The 27,536-nt window shown below is 40.9% G+C and overlaps 4 protein-coding genes and 1 long non-coding RNA gene across 7 annotated transcripts; 3 read left to right on the forward strand and 2 right to left on the reverse strand.

The window, feature by feature from the left end:
• LOC110433445 lies at nucleotides 411-7,931 on the forward strand. The gene is made up of 3 exons (XR_002450877.1): nucleotides 411-937; nucleotides 6,557-6,971; nucleotides 7,071-7,931. It is a non-coding gene; the product is annotated as an uncharacterized LOC110433445 (long non-coding RNA).
• LOC8063109 (ABC transporter B family member 11) lies at nucleotides 1,614-7,572 on the reverse strand. Its single transcript, XM_021455606.1, has 12 exons — nucleotides 7,296-7,572; nucleotides 7,115-7,169; nucleotides 6,612-6,787; nucleotides 5,808-6,029; nucleotides 5,445-5,683; nucleotides 4,657-5,182; nucleotides 4,298-4,571; nucleotides 3,563-4,196; nucleotides 3,242-3,470; nucleotides 2,872-3,138; nucleotides 2,510-2,773; nucleotides 1,614-2,330 (listed from the first exon to the last, which is right to left on the reverse strand). Exons 1-12 carry the CDS (start codon nucleotides 7,548-7,550, stop codon nucleotides 1,686-1,688), a joined length of 3,786 nt encoding a protein of 1,261 aa, XP_021311281.1. The 5' UTR covers nucleotides 7,551-7,572; the 3' UTR covers nucleotides 1,614-1,685.
• LOC8068060 (transcription repressor MYB5) lies at nucleotides 11,291-12,711 on the forward strand. The gene is made up of 2 exons (XM_002456153.2): nucleotides 11,291-11,795; nucleotides 11,908-12,711. The coding sequence occupies exons 1-2, from the start codon at nucleotides 11,503-11,505 to the stop codon at nucleotides 12,455-12,457; spliced, it is 843 nt and encodes a 280-aa protein (XP_002456198.2). The 5' UTR covers nucleotides 11,291-11,502; the 3' UTR covers nucleotides 12,458-12,711.
• On the forward strand, nucleotides 13,842-18,998 carry LOC8063110. Of its 3 annotated transcripts, none has more exons than XM_002456154.2 (5): nucleotides 13,842-14,198; nucleotides 14,535-14,734; nucleotides 15,027-15,499; nucleotides 15,621-15,732; nucleotides 18,369-18,998. In XM_002456154.2, exons 1-4 carry the CDS (start codon nucleotides 13,991-13,993, stop codon nucleotides 15,676-15,678), a joined length of 939 nt encoding a protein of 312 aa, XP_002456199.2. In that variant the 5' UTR covers nucleotides 13,842-13,990; the 3' UTR covers nucleotides 15,679-15,732; nucleotides 18,369-18,998. The 3 variants fall into 3 exon arrangements, with proteins under 3 accessions (XP_002456199.2, XP_021310820.1, XP_021310819.1); XM_021455145.1 differs by having other exon boundaries at nucleotides 15,647-15,732; XM_021455144.1 differs by lacking the exon at nucleotides 18,369-18,998 and adding an exon at nucleotides 17,361-17,498.
• On the reverse strand, nucleotides 15,739-18,098 carry LOC8064221 (two-pore potassium channel 2). The gene is made up of 2 exons (XM_002458315.2): nucleotides 16,912-18,098; nucleotides 15,739-16,232 (listed from the first exon to the last, which is right to left on the reverse strand). The coding sequence occupies exons 1-2, from the start codon at nucleotides 17,934-17,936 to the stop codon at nucleotides 16,088-16,090; spliced, it is 1,170 nt and encodes a 389-aa protein (XP_002458360.1). The 5' UTR covers nucleotides 17,937-18,098; the 3' UTR covers nucleotides 15,739-16,087.

Here is a 27,536-nt window from a genome sequence, read left to right on the forward strand (position 1 = left end):
AGTAGTAGGTAGTCATACAACGGAAACAAATCCATGTAAAACTTATCAATTCGTACTTCTGGTTTGTTATAGGTCAGTCCTAAACTCCATACAAAGATAGCAATGGCATCAAGTATTTCATATGGTGTAGTGCACTGGACTATCAATAAATTAATGGTGAAAAGGATACAAAATGACCTAATCACTGAACTATTAATATTTAGTCGACGAGCAGAAGCATTTCTGCTATTCCAGAGCCCCCAAATTCATGCGAGGCCCCCAAATGCACTACAGCTTTGCACGCATATGAGTATATGACGCATTGTTTGGAAAGAATAAGTTCGGATCAAATGAAGCTACCCGTCAGCGAATTTGTTCAAACCAAAAATTCAGGTCCAGAACTTAAACCGGCGTACCTTTCGTGCACCAAGGACCCTTTAGTCGTCATTATGATCCAACCGACGCTATCCTAGATGGGACGGCCGTACCGGTGCCCGCTGGCGCGGCCGCCATAACTGGCCGCTGCTGGCTTCAGGGAGCCACTCAGCCACCTCGCTTCCTTTCCGCTCCCCACCAGCGAAGACACAGCCGCCGCCGCCGCCATTCCATAGCGACGGCGCCGCGTGCCTTTCCCATTCTACCGTCCGAAACAAAATCAACGGCTCATATTACCTGGTCCCATCTTTCACTTGGCGGGTTACGGCCCAGAGGAGGCCCAAATGGCCGAACAAAAAAAAGAGAAAAGGAACGAGCCAGACACCGGCGGGGCTGCATGCGAGCTCACCCCGTTGCCCCGTGCCTGAGCGACTGAACGGGGCAACGAGGTGAGCATGCACGAACGCACGGGCGGCGGCAGTGCGGCACGGAGGCTGGGAGCTGTCGCCGGCCTACGGCGCTGCGCTGTGCTACATGCGGCATGCCTGCACAGCAGAGGGCAGAGGCGCGTGGATGGACGTAGGTGTGTGATAATTAAATATTTGGATGCTTTTGCAACTGCGTCATTAATTATTGGTTTGGTTAAATAGAGCATAAAGTGCTGCCAGTCTGCTACTCAAGGAATATCACCTATTCGTTTGCTAATAGTTATGGTGATCGGTGATGCCAGGCGCCTAGCCTTAGTATGGTCTGTGCCATCACAGTTTCTGCCTTTCATGTGTTCGACGAAATGCGTCTCCAACGAAGCGAGTAGTTGCATCCTCCTCTCCTTGGATTTGAGAAATGTTTACACTATATATGCTCCTTTTTCTATCTAGTTAATTACTAATCTGAGCACTTATTGTCTTGATGATTGCTTTAGAGTCTTACATTTTTTCCACTGAAAATATGGAATGAAAATGAAATGTGGACCATGTTCGTTGCATTTATATACATCTGTTTGTTGCTACAGTAGAAACCCATGTTTAGTTTTAGGGGCACAGATGCTGACTTTCGTATTATCGAAAGATCAGCTTCATGTTTTCACCATGGTTTGAACTTGAGGCCCCCCTAGACATTTATCCTGGAGCCACCACTGCTCACTAGCAATGCGCTTTTGCATTTGAGTTCAATAGAGAATATATACTGTTGAGGTTTGTTTTTATATTTTTATATAGGTCCCTTCACCTACCACATAATTTTAGTTTCGAATTCTAAAATTAAGAACAACTGAATTCTGACCAAATAGTACTTGTATAAATGCACAAACGATATAAAAATACATCATCATTCTATTCAGATTTCGAGCGGAGCTCTACTAGGGCAGCATAGGCCCCACCGTTGATGCGCATCAGGACTTCATGCCTTCCTTTCTCTACAATCTTGCCTTCCTTGAGAACAGCAATCATGTCAGCCCCTTTGATCGTGGAGAGGCGGTGTGCCACCACAATGGTGGTACGGCTGACCATGACTCGGTCCAATGCGTCTTGAACAATGCGCTCTGATTCAGCATCAAGGGCACTGGTTGCCTCATCAAGGAGTAGTATCTTTGGATCCTTGATTATGGCCCTTGCAATAGCTACTCGTTGTTTCTGCCCACCAGATAGCTGAATTCCTTTCTCGCCTACCATGGTGTCATATCCTTGAGGTAAGCTTGATATGAATTCATGGGCATTGGCTGCCTTGGCTACAGCCATAACCTCTTCCTCTGTTACATCACCATGTTTCCCATATGTTATGTTGGCACGAATTGTGTCATTGAAAAGCACTGGCTCCTGGCCTACCAGCCCCATTTGATCCCTTAGCCAGCTTATTTTTAAGCTCTTAATTTCAACGCCATCTAGTGATATTCTACCAGAATCTGGATCATAGAAACGCTCCAGTAAAGCAATTATTGTGGACTTGCCACTACCACTCTCTCCAACAAGTGCCACTGTCTGCAAAAGGAATGAAAATATTTCATCAGAACTTTTTCAGAGCTTGGAAAATGTCAGATTGAAACAAACAAGCTGAAAGTTGCAGGTGTTATGTTGGTACATTGCATCCAATCATTTGGGGCAATGCTACTGCAAGACAATGGACAAAAGATTGTAAATGGTTGCAAGGCTAATTGTACCTTTCCAGAAGGAATGCGCAAGGTAAAGTCACTGAATATCTGGACATCAGGGCGCAATGGGTACTTGAAACTGACATTGTTGAAATCAATGTTGCCAGTGACATTCTCCAGTGTCATTCCATCATCGCTACTCGAGTCAATTTTTGACTCCCTATCCAGAATACTAAAAATGGAAATAGCAGAATCTCTTGCTTTTGTTGCATCAGAAGCCAGTGCACTTGCCTGCGAAACCCCAATAGCTGCCAAAACTAATGCGAAGAAAACCTGGAAAACCTCCAACCAGTTAGTGAATGCTTTATAAGGTAAATATTGGTGCACTAAATGGTAACTAGAAACTACTAGTAGGTAACTAGGTATCTTACCTTAAAAACATCTGGAAAAGTAGTTTTCCCTTGACGTACAAACTGTGCACCAACATAGAAACAAAGACCATATGTGAAATACAACATTAAAAATGAGAATCCATAACCAAGTCCTCCAACAATTCCACTTCGAATTCCCTGTTTTCTTAGAGCTTCACATTTCTCATTGTATGTTGCGACCACTCTTTTCTCTGCACAGAATGATGCTACAGTTCTGATACTGCCAACAGCATCAGTTGCAACTTGGCTTGCATCTTCATACATCTCCTGCATAGTAAGATCACATTATCATGATAAGCAACTCAGGGATCATTAGGAAATATTTTCTTCAGTAAAATAGAAAATAAATTTTACAGTTGCCATGCATCACCTTAGCATCTTCGCTAAACCCCTTCAAGAACTTCACTTGAGCATAGCCCTGTGCACCTACCAAAGGAATCACACATGTGATGATCAGTGCAAGCCTCCAATCTGCCGCAAAGGCTATGACAAATCCAGTTGTCAATGTAGCTATAGACTGCATTATTAGGGCCAAGTTATCTCCTGCTATGCGCCGGACATTTAACGCATCAACTGAGAGCCTTGTACCAAGTGCTCCGCTGCAAATGATAAATATGACTCTTAGTATTCATTTAAATATATATATGTTTATTAGAGTATATATAATAACTAATAAGAACTCTTATCGTACCTGGAATTTGAGGCATTATCAAACCAAGCAATTTCCTGGCGCACAATGCTTTGAAATGACAAAGCACGAATGCGCTCTATCAACTTGCCCCCAGCAACCGCAAACAAAAAGTATTGTGCTGGGACTGAAATCAGACATGTAATGCCCAGAACAACAGATATCAGTGCCCAAAAGCTAGTATCCTTTCGCATTTTATCTGGTGGTTCATAAAATGATTTTATAATACCAGACATCAATATACCAAACAATGGGAAAACGACACCGTGCACTGATGCTGCTATAGAGCCTAGCAGAAGAACTGGCACTTCTGGCATGTTAAGCTTAAAAAGTCGTCCAATTGGTGCTTTCTTTAGCACCACAACATCAGAGAGCCCTTCTGTTTCCTCTCCACCTATGATCCTATTCTCATGTAACTCAACTGATAATCCTAAGGGATTCTTGAAGGAATATCTGTTGCTGTTACCAAAAGAATCTTTATTCATTGACCGTCTAAGTGACAAACTGGTGCTTTTTGATCTAGAATCTGGCACCCCAGAGTCTGCTGTTTTACGCCTTTCATCAGCACGAGTTTCTTGTAGCCTAATAAGCTGAGAGTATGCCCCATTGGGATCCTTCACCAATACATCATGAGGGCCTGTATATAAAATTTATGTTTGTGGGACAAATGGGATTACAATAGCTTGACAAGGGAAATATTCCAGAAAGAAGAAAAAAAGACATATAAGATATTCAGACCTTGTTCAACTATTTTCCCTTGACGAAGTACTGTTATGCAGTCAACATTCCTTACGGTGCTCAAACGATGAGCAACAACAAGCGTAGTCCTTTCCACCATTATCCTATTCAGTGCCTCCTGAACTATCCGCTCAGATTCCACATCCAATGCACTTGTTGCTTCATCGAGCAAAAGTATTTTTGGATCTTTAAGGATGGCTCTTGCAATTGCAATTCTTTGCTTTTGTCCTCCAGAAAGCTGTGCGCCATGCGGTCCAACCATTGTATCATAGCCCTGGTTTGTCAAGAAAATGTTAGCTCCTTATCAGCATAAAGTGTCAAGAAATTATTGGAAATATTCAAAAAAGATTCTTCCATACATCCGGCAACTTATCGATGAAGTTTGCTGCATTTGCAAGCTCGGCTGCCCTCTTGACCTCTTCAATTGTCGTGTCTCCTTTACCATACATTATGTTATCTTTAATGGAGGTCATGAAGAGCAATGGTTCTTGACTGACCAGACTGATCTTCTCTCTAATGCAACTAAGCCTTAGATTCTTGATGTTAATGCCATCTATCAAAACTTCACCATCATGTGGATCGTAGAATCGTTCAACTAGGCTGATGACAGTTGATTTGCCACTTCCACTCTCTCCAACTATGGCCATTGTGGTTCCACTGGCTACTTGCAATGATAATCCACATAATATCAGTTGATCGGGTCTTGCAGGGTAGCAAAAGTGAACATCTTTTAGTTCAACATCACCCTTCATATCTTCTAAAACGACACCTCTGGTATCACCTGAATCTATCTCTGGCTTCCTCTCAATCGTTTCAAACAATCTGTATGCTGCAGATTGACCCTGAGCAATTGAAGAAACAGAGGGTGTTGCATTACCTAAAGACCTGTTAAAAAGAATTGAATTGTAGCATGCTCAGGACACTATTGTATGATATGCGATAAAGTTAAATTTATTTGTTTCTCTATATGAAGTAATAGTTGCATAAGTACTGCTCAGGTGTCTTGCCCTGCATGTATGCGCTTTTTTGAGAATCTAGGTGGATATCATGAAGGTAGAGTTGCGCAGATAGAATTAAGTACAGCTGTACAAGTACAGAGTGCTTAAACTGTGCATTTTCGTGTTGCAAATGTTTTTCAGAAACTCACATTGCACCAGTTAACACAGCGAACAAAACTGTGATGATCTTCCCACCAGTGTAGCCTTTGTCAGCGATTAGCTTTCCACCATACCAGAAAGCTAGGCCATAGCTAGAGAACAAGATGCAAAAGACAGATCCCATGCCAAAACCATTGATCAGGCCTTCCAAAATATCAGTCCTGTATGCCTTCTTTATTAAGTTTTTGTACATTGCAACGGCTTTGTTCTCTCCGTTAAAGGAAACTACCTGCATATTGCAACAAGATAGCTTACTAACTCATTAGCTTAACCTGATAGTTCGTTTTATCTTAATATATTGATGTGCAGTTCTCCTGCGTGTTTGAGAAAAATTTGACATAATTTGAACTCACTGTTCTTATAGCTCCGATAGTCTGTTCAACAGTGTCCCCAGCATCTCCATAAGATGTCAGTTTCTTGCTAGAAATATTTGTTAGAAACTGAGCAGAAACTACACCGGCAATTGCAATTAGTGGTAGTGATGTTAACATGACGAGGGTGAGGAGCCAGCCTTTTGTGAATGCTATTATAAAACCACCAAAAAAGGCAGATGAGAGTTGTATAAGCTTTCCCGCCTGTAAATGATAATAATTTATTAGATTCATGAACTTTTCTGCGGCAGCAGCACAAGGTGATAGTGAGACTGGATGCAGAGTATATGAAAATAATACAGTTAGCTAGCACAAGAAGAAACTAATGGCAATCATCCATATTTATTGCTGAAAAGGTAAATGTCATGGGCATAAAGAGGGGCGCCATAGGGCGCAAGTGTCCTAGTTGGGCCTTAAGCCCATTAGTGTTAATTAGTGTCTCTCTTAGTTATTTGTCTAAAGGAATAGTACCATATTGTCTAGGCACAAGAGGTGTTAGTCCTATGTACCTTTTATATTCAGCCCATGGGGCACAATGGAAATCAAGCAATGAATTATGAAGAAACAATTCTAGTCTCCCTCATTCTCTTAAGCTCTTGGCAAAGCATAAGGCCTAGTTATCCCAAGCTCTTGGCAAAGCATAAGGCCTAGTTATCTATCTCCCAAATATCCACCGCGTTCATAACAGTAAAATAAATAACAATAATGTCTGCACTCTCGTGTTTTTGCAGGTCTTATGCACTTGTGTTTGCAATATGCAATAAGGGGAAAAAACATATGTAATACCTTCTCGCCAAGAGCATCCTGAATCACGAGGGTATCACTGGACATCCTAGAAACTGCTTGGCCTGTTGTCAATTCTGTGTCGAAGAATGCAATATCCTGTCTCAAGACAGCATTGAGGTATAAAGAACGGATTCGAGCTGACTGCCTTTCTCCTGCCATCGTCCAACATGACACCTCTGGGACAAGTGAAAAGCCGAGCCTTTTAATTCAACTGTACAATCAGAAGTAGATTCTAGCAAAGAAATAGGTGGAGGAAGAATATGCAGCAAATTCCTTTTGAGACTGCTAATGTCTTAAAGCATGATGATATATATGATTCTTCCCAACTAAGCATGATGGTATTTGATAGATGTCGTAAAGGTTAGTTTGGTTGACTGAATGATATATGTTCATACGAGTAATTTTTATGTCATACAGTTTCATATGGCTAATTTTTCCTGTATCATTTCTTCACCACAGCTTCGATTGGATTGAATCCGAAAAGAGTGCAAAATTCAACTTACGAAGAAATGAGACAACAGCTGCTCCGATGCCCAAATATACGAAATCCAGAACAACCTGAGTGAAGAAGAACTACTGTTAAGATTGGCTGTTCGTCAATGGTGCTTCAATCAAGATAAATAAAATCGGGCTGTTGGTGAAGCGACTACGGGCAGACGACAATTCCTCGGTGCATGCACTCACCTTTCTCACGCTGCGGACGATGTCCTGTGAGGTGCTGTCGCCGAAGGAGTCGATGACGTTGCCGAAGAGGATGGTCATGAGGGGCTCGGCCACGCCGTTGGCCAGGGCCCCTACCGTGCCCACCGCCATCAGCAGCAAGTCCAGGCGGTCCGCGTACCTGAACAGGCCGAGCAGCGACACCTTCTTGGCCGGCGCTGCACCCTGCTTCTTGTCGTCGTCGTCATTTTCACCGGCTCTGCTAGCCGTCGCATCCATGGTGGTGGTGGTGGCCGTGAAGCTCAGCTTGCTGGTGCGTGCTGGAATCTATCTATGTGCAGTGTTGTGGAGTACACAAATAAATGAACAGGTTCAGTGCTCCCCTAACCACGGCCAGTGGGGGGCGCTATATATGCGCATTAGCTTTGGTGCGAGGGTGCAGGCGCTCGAATTGTCGCCGGTGATTAGAGCCTGGAAGCGACCCGGAACGATCATTGGTGACGGATAGATAGCGACGGTGGAAAAACAGAGACCGGTCATACACTTAGAGGTCAGGCAACTAAACTTGCAACGCAAGGTGCGGTCTATTATGCGAAGCATCAGTATAAATTCCACAACACAGGCGCAAACTGCAAATTAGAATCGTGCTTCTTTCTTCTACGGTTTCAGGATTATTTCTTCAAAGGATAGCAAAAGCTTTGCCATGATTTTAGATGAATTATTTAAAAAAAAACACTTATTTTTCGAAGGGACGGCAAAAGTTTTATCAAAAAAATTATTAAACGAGAAAAATAAAAATAAAAGTGTTGATCTAGTTTTTTTAGGGAAACTGGACATAAAAACCACACAACTTGAAGAGTGTGCCACTCCTCCCGTACAACTTGGTGATTAGACCAAATAACTAACAACTATAAGCCAAAACTTATTTAACATTAAGCTAACTTGGTCGAAACGACCCAACTAGCAACCCAAGTGCATTGACAACATACTAGTACTTGATCTTATATTATATGAACATGTATATTGTTCTCACTTCCGAAAGAGTAATTAAAAGCTTGGATAACAATTGTTGTTTCATTTTTGTCATGACCCTCAATCTGAAATAAGTGTTATTCTCATTTCCTGAGGAGTCAAACACTTTTAACTTTGACCAAATATATACAAAAATATATTAATATTTATAGCATATAATTAGTATCATTAGATAAATCGTTAAATCTATTTTCAAAATAAACTTATTTAGAGATACAAATATGACTAATTTTTTGTATAATTCTAGTTAAACTTTTAGAAGTTTTGCCATCATAAATACATAGCGACACTCATCTTGAGACGAAAGGAGTACTTTCTTTGCTCGTATACAGTCAGCTCGTACAAACGTTATTTTGCAGGAAGTTCATTGGGAACATATTAGGTACGGTGAAGTTACGCGATCATCCACATCTTACCGAGGCGCCCTCTCTTGTGGTGCAAAGCTAATATTAAACTGGATTTCATGTTACAACCACATAGCAATTCCTGTTCTGATTTTAGAGGACTTACGCTGAACAATATTTTCTTGTATATAGAAGAGAACTAAATCTAGGCTGATTGTGTGAAATTAAATAATGGATTAAGAGCTGATCATCCTAAGTCAAACTTATTTAGCTGATCTAACCAAGTTTTTATTAAAATAAATAAATAAATATTAACACTTATAAAATAAAGTAAATAATATGATATTATAAATATTGATATATTTTTCCTATAAACATTGTTAAAATTTGGAAATTTTGATTTAGGACAAATAAAACTAAAGTATACTATAATTTAGAAGAATTGGTGAGTAAATATTGTATTTGCAACTACCCGTGGAGGCTACCAAGTTGGCATGTGATAAACAAATTGCAATTTAATGTTAATTTGATTTGTTAAGGTTGAGAAGTTTCCGTGGATAGAAAAAGGTCCTTAGGACTATCAGATCGGCAAAGGAGGTGAATTGCAATTTAATGTTAATTTGATTGTAACTTGATTGGTTTGTCTTGAGCAGCATGAGGCAAGCGGGCAGGGTTCGGTTCCCATATTTTTTTCGTTCACTCACGATTTTGCATGGCACAGTGCGCTGAGGACGGTCGCGAGAGGGTTAATGCGAAGAGAGAATTGAGGAGCCGCGCACATCGGTAGAACATCAGCTTTCATAAAAAACGTGAGGAAGCCCACGACGTCTATTTTTATGGGTACGGAGGGAGTATTAGTTAGCTACTAATTTTTAGTACTAATGGATAACTAGTTTGTCATATTAGCTAGTGTAGCCATATAGGCAAGAAAATATGATTTGTCATCGATTGAATACTTCACTTCTTTGGGATTTGCATCACCCGATCTGTCAAAATGGCCTTGATTACTTGCAAAAGATTTTGTAAAATATAAATAGTAACATTTTCTTTTGTATTTGATAGATATTATCCAATCATAGTCTAACTAGGCTCAAAAGATTCGTCTCGCAAATTACATGCAAACTGTGTAATTAGTTATCTTTTTTACCTATATTTAATGCTCTATACATGTGCCACGAGATTCGATGTGGTGGAAAATTTGAAAAGTTTTGCAAAATATTTGGGGACTGCGGCTACTAGGAGACATGGTGCGTCAACGACATCACGAACCATGCACGTGTTTGGACGACTTGTTTTCACTGTGCCTAGCTTCATCTCCGAGAAGCTGTCCTGGATTAGTACTCGTCAACCTTTGCTTTGACTACCCCAGAGGAGTAATTAATCCAAGAACGTGGCACTGGTTAGCGCGGCGGAGCCTTTCTTTGACTTCTCTGCTCCTTCTTTCCTTGCATGCCAAGCATATAAAGTTGGAGAAGCCTGGACACACAAGCCTTGTTTACTTCCGAAAAGTTTTTGAATTTTGATATTACAGTACTTTCGTATTCAACTATAGATTAAGTAGGTTTAAAAGTTTTGTCTTATAAATTATAGATAAACTATTTAATTAATTTTTGTTTTCGTCTACTAGTGAAGCATATAGGCTCCACCCTTGATGCGCATTAGTGTTTCATGCGTTCCCTTCTCTACAACCTTGCCTTCCTTGAGGACTGCAATCATGTCAGCCCTTTGATCGTGGAGAGGCGGTGTGCTACCACCATGTGTTCCCATATGTTTTATGTTGGCAACTACAGCATGAGCCCTCAAATCAGGATCCTTTTAAAAAAAAATTTGAGGGCTTTCTTTATTATTGAGAGCATGGTACACAATTGGTTATTAGTTGAGCTAACGCTAGAAGTAGCCAAGGAACTGTTGTTTTAACATCACCATGCATGTATTCTTAAGGTTATAAATAGCGTTCGTACGTAATAACTACAATTGCTTAAAAAATCATTTAATTGGATATATATAAGCGACACCATTACAAGGTAATATTAAAATCTTAAAATTGTTAATAGCCACTAAAGAGTTTTTGGATGGATTTTTTTATCTCCAATCATTGGTGGTGCTATAGTTGACTCGTCGCAGCGTTCCACATGGAACGACGATGGACAAAGTTAAGTTGACAATAAAAGTTCAAAAACTGAAATGCATTTTGATAATTCATGAATGAAATTGAGCTCAAAATGTAAAAACAAAAAGTCAAAATTAGACTTTAGAGACCGTGTTATTGTCTTAAACGAATTTTTTACGGGTACCGAGGGAGTATTTGTTACAACATGAATATAGTACACTGTTGTTCTTTGCAGTCGATGGACACTGTTGGCCCGGTCCGCTAGGCTGGGCCCACGGGATTAGCGAGGTGGGCATGGCCCAGCCCAACAGGACGTAACCAAGCATCGCCATTCGCCAGAAGCCCAGGAGAAGCAAAGCAGGAACGCGGCTGATCCATGACACGAAGCGAACCCAACCCGACGACGGTCACGAGCCCGTGACACGATGCGACGGCGACGGCAACGGCAGGAACGCGGGTGATCCAACCCAGCGCAGCGCCATCTGATTGCCGCGGAATCCCTCCGTTTCCCGAAACGCAGCAGACCGCCGCGCCCAAGGAACGAACCACCCCAACGACCCTTGCCTCTCTGGGTTGCCGTCCCGCGTCGGCGTCGCGGTGCCGGTGCACGGCGCGCACGCTTCCTTCCTGGCTACGTGAGCGATCGAGCGGCTGTCTAAGCAGCCACCAGCCAGGCTCTCTCGGCTAGTACGTAGTAGGAGTAGCCACACGAGCAGGCAGACGCAGGAGGAGAAGGGATCCACTGATGACGCGGAAGCCGGCGGCGCAGCAGCGGGGCGTGGGCGGCGCGGGGGCGATGAGGACGACGCTGAAGCGGGGGGCGTGGACGCCGGAGGAGGACGAGCTGCTGTCGCGGGCCGTGGCGAAGGAGGGGGAAGGGCGGTGGCGCACGCTGCCGCGCCGCGCGGGGCTGCTGCGCTGCGGCAAGAGCTGCAGGCTCCGGTGGATGAACTACCTCAGGCCGGACATCAAGCGCGGGCCCATCGCCGCCGACGAGGAGGACCTCATCCTCCGCCTCCACCGCCTGCTCGGCAACCGGTACGTCTAGTGTACACTGTGTGCACTGCCGTAGCTCTCTCTCTCTCTCTTCTCCCCTGCAGCGCAGTGCAATGCTTTACATTGCATCCTACGTGTGCGTGCGTGCGTGCAGGTGGTCGCTGATCGCCGGGCGGCTGCCTGGGCGAACGGACAACGAGATCAAGAACTACTGGAACTCGCACCTCAGCAAGAAGCTCATCGCGCGGGGCATCGACCCGCGGGCGCACACGCCTCTGCCCGGAGCAGCCGCAAGCCTCCACTCCCACTCCCAGTCCCACGGCGCCGACGCAGCAGCAGCAGCGGCCGGTTCTGCCGACAAGACGCCGGCACTGCCGGAAGTCGAGCCACAGTTTGCGCCGCCGCCGCCACCGCCACCGCCACCGCCTGCGCACCCGACCTTGCCGTCCGGCGCCGGTGTTGGCGGCGACTTCGCCACCAGCATGATGGGTCTCGGCGCCGAGGGCTTCGATGGATTCGATGATCCGTTCTGTGCACCAGACGTTGCAGCTCGTGGCGACTTCGACTTGGGCTGTCCCATCGTGGACGACGCCGCCTTCTCCTCGTTCCTCGACTCGTTGATGGACGAGGAGCGCATCGCCGATTACTTTGGCGATCACAAGGATGCTGATGATGGTGAGAACGATCAGGGTGGACCTTATTAGCTTATTCACGATTCCCCCTCAAGGACACAATAGCTTCATCTGCATTTCAATCGTGAATGTACTCCTATTATTCAGTGCATCATTAGGCTAATCATGATTCATGAATGAACAGATATATAGCTAGGAGTAGTATATACATAGATGCACTGAATCTATTCTCTTTGTGTGGTTGGTGTTTATGTGTGATTGTGTGTGATAGTTTGTTTGATCAAGCATGGGGGAAACATGAGTAATGAGGATATTCATGGATTGATTGAAATAGAACTAGTACTGCATTGGTAATTTGGTATTGTGTAAGGTGGTGGCTTAATGTCTGCACCTACTAGCTGCTCATGCGTGCGCATTATGCCAAGCGAGCAGTTTGAGCACTAACGGGGCCACAAACCTGCAGGCCTGCCCATCTATATATGCAAACCCAGCTCATTCGAACAATTCCACCAATCGCAATGAACATTCATGCTGATATATACTGGATTGTCTGAAACCACACGCGCGCTTGTCGACTGAGCTGACTATAGACACCTATCACTTCATTTGAAACTGTATACAATCCTGCACGTTGACAAGAAAAAGGAAGAAGTCTGAGGAGAGGATTCTCTCATGTACAGCGCGCGAACAGAACATCTGAATGACTGAAAGTCTGAAACGTCAAATACTCAAAGCACAAGCGAGAACAGAGTAATCTACAGTAAGAAGCCAATGCGAAAGTATTATTTCAACAATAAGAGACGACGACCTGTAGCCTGAGTTGCATTGCAGCCAGCCAGCCTCCAGGAGTGCTCAACTGCTGATGCTGCCCTGCATTTTCCCCCACTCCGGCCTCCATCCACACAAAGGCAAGTCGCTGCAGCCTGCAGCTGCAGAGGTGTGCACTGGAGAAGAAGCACCGGGGGGGCCGGCGCGGTAGAGGACCCAAGTGCTTGCAGATATATAGACTGACGCTGATAGACTGTGCACCGTGCGAGATGGACTGTCAGGTTGGACTGATCCAGCAGGAAACAAAACGCGGTGAAACTCCTTTGCCAGTCAGTGTGCTCCAGCCCCAGGTGTGTGTACTCTGCCTAGCAAATTGACTGGTAGATGCAAATTTTTTTCTTGGGAGTTGAAAGTCAGAGGACTCGGTGAGTTTGTAAAATGTACAGTACGTAGCCCGTGTGGATGAGGCTAAGCGACCGAACGGTCCAACTCCAAACTGATCTAAAGCTAGCACGCGAGAGATACACTGTATATACTACGTATTGTACATGCACCGCATCCATCGTTCTGGTCTTGCAATTGCACCTACCGGCATGCGTACGTAAACTGTGTGACCCCAGCTAGAAATCCAGACATGCGTGCATAAACTGCAGGATTTGACGCGAACACGTGGTTTTACGTCTTCAACAGAACATTACGTAATCAGTGGTTTCTGCGTCCAGACCGTGCCCATGGACTTGGGGATTCGCACACCCTGCGGCCCACCACCGCGGTGGGAGAGGCCTCTGCCGCAACGAGGGTGCGCTCCGCTGCTTAGCTGGGAGTGTGCAGGAGGAGATGGCCTTCGCCGTCACGCCGCTTCGGGTGCCTGCTGGCCTGGGCCTGGGCGGATGGAGGCGGAGCCCGGGGGCAGCTCCTCCGCGGGTTCCCGTCGTCCTGGCGACGTCTAGCGCAGTCAGCGGCGAACGGACCCCGCCGACGTTCGGGCGCCTAAGGGAGGAGCTCCTCCAGCTCCACGCCGAAGCCGACCTCACCCAATCCAAAGGTAACATGTCTATCACTGGTCACTGCAATGCTTAATGTTGTGTTCATGGGACCGGATTATGCTCCTGTTTCGGTGTCCAAATTTTCTGGTACTTCCCATTATGGCAAGTGTGGCTCCCAAAAAGGTTGTAGTTTGATTTATCTGCAGTAACTTGTGTTTCTACCTAGCCATTTCAGATTCACCTGATGTAGATGTAGTGATGTGTAATCATAGGACATTAGGATGAGACTTAGTTCACATGTGGGTATGAGTACAATAATGTGCAGGCTGGAGCATCTGCTCAACTGCACACCATCCTTGTAACAATTTCTTTTCTTTTCTTTTCTTTTTTCCCAGCAAATAGCGCGAGGGTAAGGCTTGTGCGGTTGACTGAGGCTGCTGAGAATCTTAAGAAACGAGCCGCAACCAGTGTCCGAATGGGCAAAGAGAACGAGGCTGTGGATTTACTTGTGCAGAAGAAGAAATTGACCAAAGCCCTGGAGAACATTAAAGAGCGCATTGAGGTGCTTGACAGGCTTTCGTCAAAGATTAGTGAGGTGATGACATGGTTTTTTTAGTATCTTGTAAAATATGACTAATTTCTTTTTCTAGAAGGTTGTGTATTCTTTAACTTCATTCCAGTTACTCAAAAATACTGCACAAGCCATTGTTTGCATTTGTACGTCACACTGTTCATGCAGTGATTCTGCTGATTACGTCTGATATTGACAAGTATTTGCTTCAACTATCACATACAAGTGCAGTGCTGAGGAACTGATCGATTGTTGTAAATTTCTGTTCATAATTATGGTATATACAACCCTGAATGAGCAATTTTGTTGGATTCAGGTAATTTCGCTGAAGCAAAACATGTTAATTGAGTACGCGTTGCGTCCAGGGACATCTAATGGTGATAACTCTGACGAGAAGATAAGGGTTTTCTCCAGTACAGTCAATGATGGAACCAATGGGGCTGAGAGTAGCGATTCGTATCCAAAATCAGTTGCAAAGGAATCTTTTGAATTGAGAAAGGAGGCACGTGCAATTGCAAGCATGGATGGCCACCCTGAGCAAAATGCACTTCAGATGTCCGATAGCTTCTCATTTATAAACAATCCTGACCCAGCAAACAACATAAAGAATCATTCTGCATTTGATGGCCTTATAGAGCATATTAATTTACAGATGAAATCATTGGAATATGAAATAGAACAGTTCATCAGTTCACAGTCAGTCGAAGAGGTGGGCAGTGAGAAGCAGAGGAGTGACAAGTGGCAAAGGTTATCTGACATACAGATGCTTGTAAAGGAAACTAGAGAAAAGTGAGTCTTTGATGCCAAGCCAGATAAATTCATACCGTCTAAACTTTTCCATTCTAATGACAGTCATTTCATCATTGCACAAGATATCCTTGATCTTCATTACAGTAACTAACTGTTTCAGGATTGCAACGATTTTGGGTATGGCAGTAGAAGAGACTGAATCTGGGGACTTAAGATGATAGCAAACCACAAAACAGTGAATTGGCGGCATCCATCCCCCATCAGTTTCGTGGGTAAGTTCGCCTCTCCATTGCTTAAGGAAACCTCAGGAATTCAATACCTGTATGAATGCATTGAATATTGTCTGTTGGTTCATTGTGTTTCTTCCTGTATACCTATACATCTTACAATTTGTTTTTCCCTATATGTTTAAGTCATTCTGGAGATTAATGCAGTCTTTAGTTCAACCACAATACGCAACTTTCAGATTTGAGTAAAACTGCAACGGATAATGTATTTGAACACTCATGACATGCAAGGGTATTAAATATGTCACACATACATGTGCATGCTACTTAACAAAGCATGAGGGTCTAAGAGGACATCTATCATCGTGATATGGATATTCCTAAGTTACAGATACCAGATTCATAATTTTCCAATTATATCTGCGAGAGGGATCCTTTCACATTTTCCAAACTCTATCTGATCGAACTGGTCAGAGATCAATTTGATGTCTTTCTCATCAATCTTCCCCATCTCCTTGAGCTTGTAGATCACAAAATCTGATTTGCTGTTGCATAGGAGCAAGCATATTATTAACGAATGGCCATTGACAACTATATACATTGAATATGACTTGCTTTCAAATTTACATAATAAGAAATATACAAGATGTGAGCAAAGAAAGTAAATTTAATTTGCAGTGACAAGGGATCGATGTTCATGTCATGTTCATCATAATCTTGTAACCTTGCCCTGTCTTTCTATTTATAGAATGTTGGTGTCTCTACTGTGAACATTTATATATGGCCTAGTTTCGTCGGAAACTCCAAAAGAAAAGTTAGTTTGTACAGGTGGCTATGAGGACGTATAGTTTTCTATCAAGATTCTTTTGTTTACTAGTGCATTCGGGATTTTAAACCTATATTTCCAGCACATAAATTACCTTTACAGTAATTTATTTTTTATTTAAAAAAAAGAATAAATTCAGTGCCTTGTTGTTAAAAGAAATAACATTTTTTTGTCTCTTTGTCATGTAAGGAATAATAAAGTACATGTCTTCAAAAAGATCATGATGTAAACATTGAATTAAACATAAGCAACATATTATAAGTATAGTTTCTCTGTAAAGTTGCCTCCCTTTCGGGTATTAATTTTTTTTTTAGAACTTCCGGGTATTAATTATTAAAAAGGCAACTTCAAATCATAAATTTTCATGAAATAATCTTTCATTGAAAACTGTACTGTACCTTACAGCAGGGTCGTTGTCTAGGTCTCCAACAAGGGGCTCGTTGTCCATTTTCTTCTTGAGGATCCATTTTGTAGTCCGCCGGTTTCTTTTGTCCATCCTTAAGTCTGTTAGGAACAAGAAGGCCTTTGCAACTGCTAAAGTGCTTACCAACAGGCACACAGTGGCAGTGAGCCTTCCTGCTGTTGTTGAGAAGCTTTTGTCTCCATATCCAACTGTTGTAACAGAAATGACTGATAAATAGAAACTATCGATCCAGTTTAGGCCCTCAACTTCATGTACTATGATTGTGCAAATTGAGATAGTGCCTGCTACAACCAATAATGCAAATATTACTTTCATCCTCCCTCTTGACCTTTTCTTTCTAGCATCAATCATGTAGGTGTCAAACACCTTGTTAAGCTTGTTATCATCCATTGTGCTAAGTAGAACTGTTCTCTGCTTGTCCAGTACATTTGTCAACAGCCCATTTAGCACAAGGTCGATGAAACGAACACCGACTAGTAGGAACAAGCATGTGAACACCTTTGTGAAGGTAGTACAGGGGACTATGTCGCCGTATCCTATTGTGCACAAACTAATGATGGTGAAGTAAAGGGCATCCACTAACTTGAATGTGGATTTCCCCTTGAAGCCTTCAACATTTGTCATGTACACAAGTACCCCTATTGAGATGTATAAGATGACACTGACAATAGCCTGCCTTGCGATTGATGGTGTATATTGTGCATCAGCAGCATGGCTTTGGCCATCAAGCTCATCCACACAGTGTGCTTCTTTGCTTGATGTGAATATAGAAGGTGAAGAGTGCACCCGCTGGATATTTGGTGAGGACACCATGTTGGTACTTTCATCAGTGGGTGGCAGATGATTGGGAGTGCTGAAGTTAGCTTTGACATAGCTGTTTGGGGAAAAGGAGGTTGCACACCTGCTTGGAACATCACAGGATCTTCTTCTGTCTTTCTTGGAAATGTACTTCTGGTCGCGCTGGACCAAAGGTAGCAGAGGCTCTTTCATGGAGGACATATTGGAGCTTGGATTGCTTGTTGCAGCTTGTAGTTCTCAGGCTGGATCATCTCTTTATATCCATGGTGGTTCTGCCGAGACCTTGATGATGGAAGTGGCCACTAGGCATTCAAGCAGGGATGTACACTTCCCTGGCGTTTCTGGGATGAATGGACTGGTTTACATCATATCTTGAAACATATCTTTCTTATTTATTGCAATATCTATATCGTGTAGTTTCTAGTATCCTGCATCGTAGCTGATGCAAGAGGCAACTGATGAAAGAGAAAGAATGATGGGCATATTCTTTTGTCTAATGTCTGAAACAAAACCATAGTTTTATACTTTTATCTTCGCAATCCCTATGTTGTGGCAGGAATATCACGCACTGAATCACTCTTTGTTCACTGCACGTGCACTAATTGTGTGTTTCTGAATTACACTTTGATGCAGGTACCCAAGACCCAAGCTAAGAATGGCTTATGAGTAGTTGGATCTTGCAAGTTGTTTCCGTGCTTTGGGATGGTCCATTGGCTTTTAGGTAGTGCCATATTCTGCAGGACTCTGCCGCCTAACAACTAGAGGGAATGTGGAGTTACCTTCTTCTCTGGATGGAAACATATCGATTTGTTACTGTGCTGAGATCTCACTGTCGGCGATGGATATACTGATATACAGTACAGATAGCACCTACTGAAAGCTTCTCAAGATGTAAAATCTTGACCGGAGGAGCTTGGTTGCTGATCACATCAGTATCTATGGGTGCTCGTTATCTCATGTGGACCTTGGTTGAAGGGAGCCTGTTCCAGGTCATCCTCTCTTGCGTGCATTTGCATGTAGAGAAGACTGCAGTCAAGTTGTACACGACCTGTCTAGATATTTCCCGAAGACTTGAGAATTCCAATTCCAAGCGATGCTTCAAGCTTTCTGACATTAGTGCAGTTGATGATAAATTTCATTATTTCAAGATGGGTATCTATACCTAGTATATATAAAAAGGACAATCCATGGAGTACTAAATGAGAATGTGAGATTGTTATTGTTTCGTTTGTGGGGCTGAAATTTAGCTTATTATTATGCTGATATTTATGCTAATTTATTGTGAAAGAAAAACATTGTTCATTTGATAAGAAGTAATGCTGAAGTAGTGCTGAAGACTGTCGCCTAATCATCGGACAAGGGAAGCACATCGCCACTGTCCACCTTCAAACAAGGCTTGCAATGTTCAGCGAAATTACCATTCGATTCTTATGTCAGGGCTGTTACTTATTTACGCTGTTTCTGTGATGCGCTAAAAAAAACTAGCAACTTTTTTGTTATGGTTGGTTTAATAAAGGAACTCCGTTTTAATAATAATAATGGGATCTTGTGAGCGTGCCCGGGCCCTGGCGTGCGCTTTTTTTTCTCTCCGGTCCTCGTCACTCGTCAGCCCACCCCATCCGATCAGTTCTTGGCTCCCACTCCTAGTCGGCACCAGCGACAGGCGACAGCGAGCTGCTGCTACTCAATCAACAACCAGGCCGAGCAGGAATATGATCTGCTAAGGTTACTAGATGGGCTTTGATCTGCTAAAAAATATTAGATGGGCTTTGAGCCACCCACAGATTGTTGGATCCTTGGATGTTCTTTCATCGTGTGGGCTGTTGTGGCGTGCTCTAGGAGCAAGAAATGAGAGCGCTTCAAGGGACTCTTCACATATTTTTTTTTGGTAAAGTTCATGAGCGGTACTTTAGGCCTTATTTAATTCCACTCCAAAATCTAATTTTTTTTAAGATTCTCCGTCACATCGAATCTTTAAACGTATGTATGGAGTATTAAATATAAACAAAAATAAAAACTAATTGCACAGTTTAGACAAAATTTACGAGACGAATCTTTTGAGCCTAGTTTGTCTATGGTTGGACAATAATTACCACAAACAAACGAAAGTGCTACAGTGTCGTGAAATTTTTTCCTACACCAACTAAACACGGCCTTAGCGGTGTGTTATTCGGGTCCGCCAACTCAAAAAGTATGTCATTTGAGTTCCTAAACTTTGTTTGCGTCTTGTATTCATCCAAACTTGTATGGATCCATGCTCTACTTTTTTTCCCCCCATTCTCCAAAACTATCCTTCTTGCTCTCTACTTTCGGAGAGGTGACATGACTCTCTAAAATGCAACATATAGTAGTTTTCTTATGAATTTTTCACACAAGGAAAATTATGATAAGGTTTTGAAGTGTAGAGAACAAAAAAAAATGGAGAGTATGTTGGAAATATGAGAGTGTACTAAGAGAATATTCATTAAAATATGAGAGTATACAAAGAGAATATTCATTAAAATATGAGAGTATACAAAGATAATATTCATTAAAATTCATTAAATGACTCTTCAGAAAAGATAGAAATTGAAATCTAAAGAGACCCTTCGAGTTGCTTTAGAGCAAGTATTATAGCAGGCTGTAAGCCAGCTAAATGCTGAGATGGATGAGAAAGAAAATGAGAGAGAGAGTAAAAGCGGGCTGTAGATACAAAAACCAAGAAAATCTGTGAAACAGACAAGTGGGCCATATATTAATAGTGATGAGCTAACTATTTTATGAGTGAGCTGCAAGAAGGCTTACAGCCAGCAGCTGGCTATATTATAATACTTGCTCTTAAAAGGTTCCGTACTGTCATATCATGTTGAGGTGAAGAACGAAGGAGGGATGAAAGAAGAGAAACAAGGTGTGTGGAAAAAAAATGTGCGAGGAGACTGAGATGAGTCATCTACTAATGGTTTTAGCAGTACTATATATATACAACGTGTATGAAACCGGTTGCTAATTAAGGACGATCCGAGGCGACGACGAGGGCGACACAAGAGACAAGACCGTCGGTGTGGAGAGAGAATTTTCAAACGTACTAACATCTCATAAAGCCACGAATCAACGCTTTTCTTATGCTTCTGCCGTCAAGATCGACGGATGGCCCCCATTGATGGATCTCTTTCCAGTTCGTGGGTCCGATGAACCGCTGGATCCACAAGTGCGCGCACAAATTCCATGTGTTCCTGTGGTCGTGCGCTCTTGGCGCATCTACTTAGCCAAATTTTGCAAAATAGACATTTAACAAATATTGTCTAATTATAGATTAACTAGGTTCAAAAGATTCATCTCACAAATTATAAATAAACTGTACAATTAATTATTTTTATCTATATTTAATGCTCCATACATGTGCTGTAAAATTTGATGTGAAAGAGAATTTAAAAAAATTTAGGCTCTGTTTAGATTGGAGATGAAAATTTTTTGTATGTCACATCGGATGTGTCGGAAGGATGTCGGGATGAGTTTTTAGAAACTAATAAAAAAAACAAATTGCATAGCTCGTCAGGAAACTGCAAGACAAATCTATTAAGCATAATTAATTTATCATTAGCACATGTAGATTACTGTAGCACTAAAGGCTAATTATGGAGTAACTAGGCTTAAAAGATTCGTCTCACAATTTTTAACCAAACTGTGTAATTAGTTTATTTTTTATCTACATTTAATGTTCCATGCATGTGTCCAAAGATTTGATATGATGAATAAAAAAATTTTGATGGAAAACTAAACGGGGCCTTACAAAATGTTTTGGAAACTAAACAAGGCCATAGTACCAGCGATTTTTCCCTTTTGAGAATAGTGGTACCAGCGGCTTGTGACGTGCGCACGTTTCGTTTCCCAGGCAGCTTTTAAAAAGGGATTTGACTTCGTTCCCAACAACCATGATAGCGCCAGGCGCGTAGCTAGAGCCTTCTTTTAGTTCTAAAAAGTTTTATAAAATTAATATTGTAGTATTATTTTTGTTTATATTAATAAATATTATCTAATTATAGACTAACTAGATTTAAAAGATTTATTCTACAAACTATAGATAAATTATATAATTAGTTATTTTTAATCTATATTAATATTTTATGTATGTACTATAAGATTCAATGTGATAAGAAATTTGAAAAATTTTATAAAATTTCTCAAAAACTAAATAAGGCCTAGCTACGTGCACGAACCCAGACAGCTACGCGACCTTCTAGAGGATGGTGGTGTCTACTGTACAGTACACTGTACTTGACGAAAAACGACGACCCTCAATCAGCGCGATCGTTAGCCGCCAAAATTATGAAAAGATAAATGCAAGTGCCTGGTCACAGCATACTACTCTACTCTATACGGTATGTCGGGATCTGTTTGATTCCCGCGCGGTGCTTAATTTGATGCCAGACGGGAATCGGAGGGGCATGCAGTCGTAGCAGTATGTGCGTGGCAATTCGTACGTACCCTGCTTGCTGGATGCAGCAGGAGATATTCTAGGACAGGAAGGCACGGCGGGGCTCAAGAAATTCTAATTCTAATGCTCTCCATTCATGGTATTTTGGAGCTGTGTCTGGATCCAACAATCCGTGAACTTTGGTTGAATGTTACGTGTATGTGTGTTGTTCTTTTTTTTTTGGATATTTCAAAATTGTATGAGTAAACTCGTATTGAAAAGTAGCTTTAGAAATAATAGTAATCTTTTACATTGTATTATTATATTATAGACATAGTATCATAAGTATTTGGTTGTTAAATCTTAATCGATTGAATATGGTACGTTTTATGACTTTGCCATCCTAGTTTATCAAGTTTGGTTCTATGATTCTATTAGTAAGGTATATATATGATTCTTCAAATTTGAATAATCATGATTCTATGATTTGTGATCTAGCATTCGAGGTTGCGATTTGATTTAAGATCATGATTTTTTAGACAACCTTGGTCAAAATGTGTTTAGCGTACTATATTGATGTCCATAAATATATAACCACTTGTTCCTGATGAGGGAATCAAACCCACTAGTTAGAAGCACTGCTAGACTCCTGGTTAGTTGAAAGTTTTAAAGGGTCTATTATTTCTAGTTGGAAGTTTTATTGTTCAATTAACCAGTGCACTAAACAATGGGGAATGGATGCTGAATGGTAGTATAATGGAGTGTTTGGTTCCCACCTCCTAAATTTTTAGTCCCTGTCACATTGACTACAGTAAACATGTTTGAACACTATTTGGAGTAAACATGTGCTAATTAGTCCATGATTTGATAACAAAATGTGCTAATGATAAATTAATTAGATTTAATAGATTGATCTCGCAAATTAGTCATGACTTTTTATAATTAATTTTATTATTCCAAATAGATGTGATACCCAATGTTATAGTCGAGTTGACCTGATAATGCTGGCCACTTGCCGGCTTCGCCTTGGGAGCGAAGCATATGAGCCTGACGACCAAGCTCAGATGCCCAGCCCGGGGCCCCGGATTGGTCAACAACGAAAGCGGACAAAATCAATCAGCTGATCTTCGTTTTCCTCAAGAAAACGGTTTGCCGGCTACCTTGACACGTACTTCCTCCGTCTCAAAAGGACCGTTGTTGTGACTTTCAGACATCTTGTTTGACCATTCGTCTTATTAGAAATTTTTGTATAAATATCATCTATTTTGATATGACTTATTTGATCATTAGAGATACTTTAATAATAATTTATCTATTTTCGATTTTGCATAAAAAATTTGAATAAGACGAGCGGTCAAACATGATTGGTCAAAGTCAACAACAACGATCTTTTTGTGACGGAGGGAGTAATGCATGCACTTGAGTGTTTGACCAGCATATAAAGCAGCATGAACATGGAGAACCTTCGATGCCCAGGAGAGATTTTTGCAATATAATAACAACAACAAATAAAATACGAGGTTCTGCCTGCCGCCGGACGTCGTCTCTCTATCTGCGTATCTATGCACATGGCATAACCATGCATTTTTTTTTGCGGCGCATAAAATCTATATACTCCCCTAATATATTTGTGTTTTGGGATAACTTACTTTTATGATACAAAATAAGTGCTATTAGATATTTATTGAAATTAAAAGTACTTTTGTATGATTAAAAGAATGATTTTAAATATATTAATAAACCAATAGTTGGTCAGAATCTTATCCTCCTAAAAAAATGAAATTAGGAGAGGAAGTACGAAGCATAAATATATAGGGATGTCACCTGACGCTGACGGCATCCATGGATATCTATCGCAACGATGAATTGTGACTCTGTGAGGCACTCTTGTGGGTATCCATTTATTTATGGAAAAAAAGTACTACTGCCCATTCGGAAAAAAAAAATACTTCCTCAATTCTGAAAGAAATACAATTCCAAATGATATGGAGTAATGTGATGCATATTGAGTATCATAATACTTTCTTTGTTCCTGAATAAACAGGTTTTTAGATTTTGACCGAACTTCTAAAAAAAGTCAAGATTTATCATTACATATACTATAGAATAATATTTTCATAATATATTTATTTTATATTATAGATGCTTGTACTCTTTTCTATAGATTTAATTAAATTTAAAAAAAGACTAACACGTATTCTAAGGATTGATTTATTTGGAGACACTAGGAGTATTATAATATTAAATATCGTTTATTTTATCAAAAAATTCTAGATGGTGTGGCTAAAATAAAGTTAGATTTGCATCGTTTTCAATATAGAGTTAATAACAACTACTATTGGGTCAACCGTTGTGCCTGTGCATGCTAGCGAAGTAGCTAGCCAGCGTCCCAGCGACTTTTGATCGTTGAGTGGTCTTAGTCGTCATTAGTGGAGAAGATCTATGGAAAACGATAAAGCTGTTCCGTATATAATAGTCTAACCGGTACTACTAGTAGTATGTTACTATGATTTGGCCCGTAAGCGAATTGAAATCACGTCGAACGTTCGTCTGACATGCCATACAGTAAGCGCAGCGTGCAGTTTTGACGTTACAAACCCTGTCTCATCGAATGTCTGAAAACATATATAAAATATTAAATATAAAAATAATATTAATTATACAGTTTACATAAAAACCACGAGAGAAATCTTTTAAGTCTAATTAGTCTATGATTAACCATAGTTATTATAGTAATACACATGCGTTAATAACAGATTGATTACGCTTAAAAAATTTGTTTCGCGGTTTCCAGACGAGTTATGTAATTAATAGAACTAAACAAGGCCTAGGTGGAACACATTATTTCACATCACACATGCGGCCAGGTTATTATATTCCACCAACATTTTTTTCATTTAGGCCGTGTTTAGTTCACCTCAAAAATCAAAAAAATTTCAAGATTCCTCGTCACATCGAATCTTGCGGCACATACATGAAGCATTAAATATAAACGAAAACAAAAACTAATTACACCTGTAAACCACGAGACGAATCTTCTGACCCTAGTTAGTCTATGATTGGACAATATTTATCACAAACAAATGAAAGTGCTTCAATAGCGAAATTCAAAAAGTTTTTCACATCTAAACAAGGCCGTATTTAGTTTCCGAAGGGAAAAATTTCGCGACACTGTAGCACTTTCGTTTGTTTGTGGTAATTATTGTCTAATTATGGACATTCGTCTCGTCAATTCCGACCAAACTGTGCAATTAGTTTTTATTTTCGTCTACATTTAATATTCCATGCATGTATTTGATGTGACGGGGAATCTTGAAAAAAATTAAGTTTTAGGGTGGAAGTAACAAGGCCTTATTGAACTGTACTGTGTTAGTTTCCCTCGTTCCCTTTTAAGTACGTGTCTATTGCTTGCAGCTTCTTGGTGGTTTTTGCTACCGTGCTACGCAAGTATAGGCCCCCTTTGGTAGAGACGTGAGCGCAGTAAGAAAAAGCACGCTTTTCTCTAAGAAGCGTCCACCAACAGAAGCGTGTCTGGACGCCTAGATATCTGCTTCCTAGTACTTTCGAAAAAAATGCTCTCACCTAGCTTATGTGTTTTAGTACGGATAGATTTATAGAGAGAAACATGGTCTGAAAAACCTACCAAAAATTATACCTTTGGCTTCTTGTTTTATCTTATTATTATTATTATTTTAGCCATAAGGAACTTAAGATATATCTTTGGCTGGGATAGCACTGTTTCTCTTCTGGAAGTTGCTTGATACGAGAAATTAAGCATCTTTATTAATATATTTTTCTTCCTTTTTGTTCCCCGTCGACTGACATAAAGTCAAACCCATAGCCCACAAACAAATTAGCCTACCTATTAGGAACGTTGCTATAGAAAAGTAGCCGAAGAACGTTATAATATAACCAGGGGTGCTCGTATATACTACTATCGAATTTGACATGTCAACTTATAGTAGCTAGCAATTCAAATTTGACCTTCGCGCGCGGTCAAGTGGCCTTGTTCTACGGATATTCCATATGCAGCGATCGTCGTGTGTGCCTGTCAGCTGTTGGACTACATGCTTGTTTGCTCCTGATTAATTATATAATCGCATTCCTTTTTCTTCTGCTTTTGCGCAACGTGCTCGGTGGTCGCTTTTCCTTGCGTCCCAAGCACCTCGAGCGCCCTGATGCTGTATTAATTGTAGTATTGTTTATCAAATTTAAAATTGTTGGACGGTAAGTAGTGTAAAGCAAATTATAGAGATGATTGTTTAGGCCATCCTACGGTCTCACATCATCATATTTAATATGCATTAAACTCTGATAAAACTCTCATTGAGACTGGCCTTATTAACATGTTCGAATATACTCCTGTTGTCTCTAATTATTGTTGACATTGGTTTCTTTGCTGAAAGTTTGACTTATTTTGTAGAAAATATGTACAACATTTATATCTCTAATAAATTTATTAGAAAACTATATTTAAATATTAATTTAATATCATTAATTATGTACCATAAAGATTAATATTATATATATATAGTCAAAGTTTTTTTCTCAGGAAGCAATATTTTAGTCAAAGTTCTTTCTCAGGAAGCGATATTTAGTCAAAGTTTTTCTCGTGAAGCAAAAATGACACATATTTAGGAACAGAGGGAGTGACTGTGAATTTTGGAAATTTTTGGTAACTAAGGCCTTGATTAGTTACATCTAAAATCCAAAAACTTTTAAGATTTTCCGTTACATTGAATCTTACGGCATATGTATGAAACATTAAATATAGATAAAAAATAACTAATTTTATATTTTATTTATAATTTACAATACAAATTTTTTATATTTAATTAATTTATTATTGAATAATAATTGTTAAATATAAATAAAAGTAGGACGGTCAAAACGTTTTTGATCCGAGGAAGGCCTAGGTCGACATCCATCGTGAGCCCGCACCCAGCATCCCGTGTGAGTCGTCGCGGACAGGTCGCAGCGTAGCACGGGCCCCAAACAGAAAACACCCTCGCTTCTCTCACCTTTGACCTGATAACGTCGGCGATGACGTCAAGCGCACCATTTTTTAACTGCGGCCTTGTTTACTTTCCAAAAAATTTTACAAAATTTTTCACATTCCCTGTCACATCGAATCTTTAGACGTATGTATGGAATATTAAATATAGACGAAAATAAAAACTAATTGTACAGTTTGGTCGAAATTGACGGGACGAATCTTTTGAACCTAGTTAGTGCATGATTGGATAATATTTGTCAAATACAAACGAAAGTGCTACAGTATCTGTTTTGCAAAATTTTTTAGAACGAATAGTAACACTTTTGTTTGTATTTAACAAATATTATTCAATTATGGATTAATTAGGTTTAAAAGATTCATCTCGTCAATTTCGAACAAACTGTGCAATTAG

Source organism: Sorghum bicolor, chromosome 3 (assembly GCF_000003195.3).
Source record: "Sorghum bicolor cultivar BTx623 chromosome 3, Sorghum_bicolor_NCBIv3, whole genome shotgun sequence".
Classification (NCBI taxonomy): Eukaryota; Viridiplantae; Streptophyta; class Magnoliopsida; order Poales; family Poaceae; genus Sorghum; species Sorghum bicolor.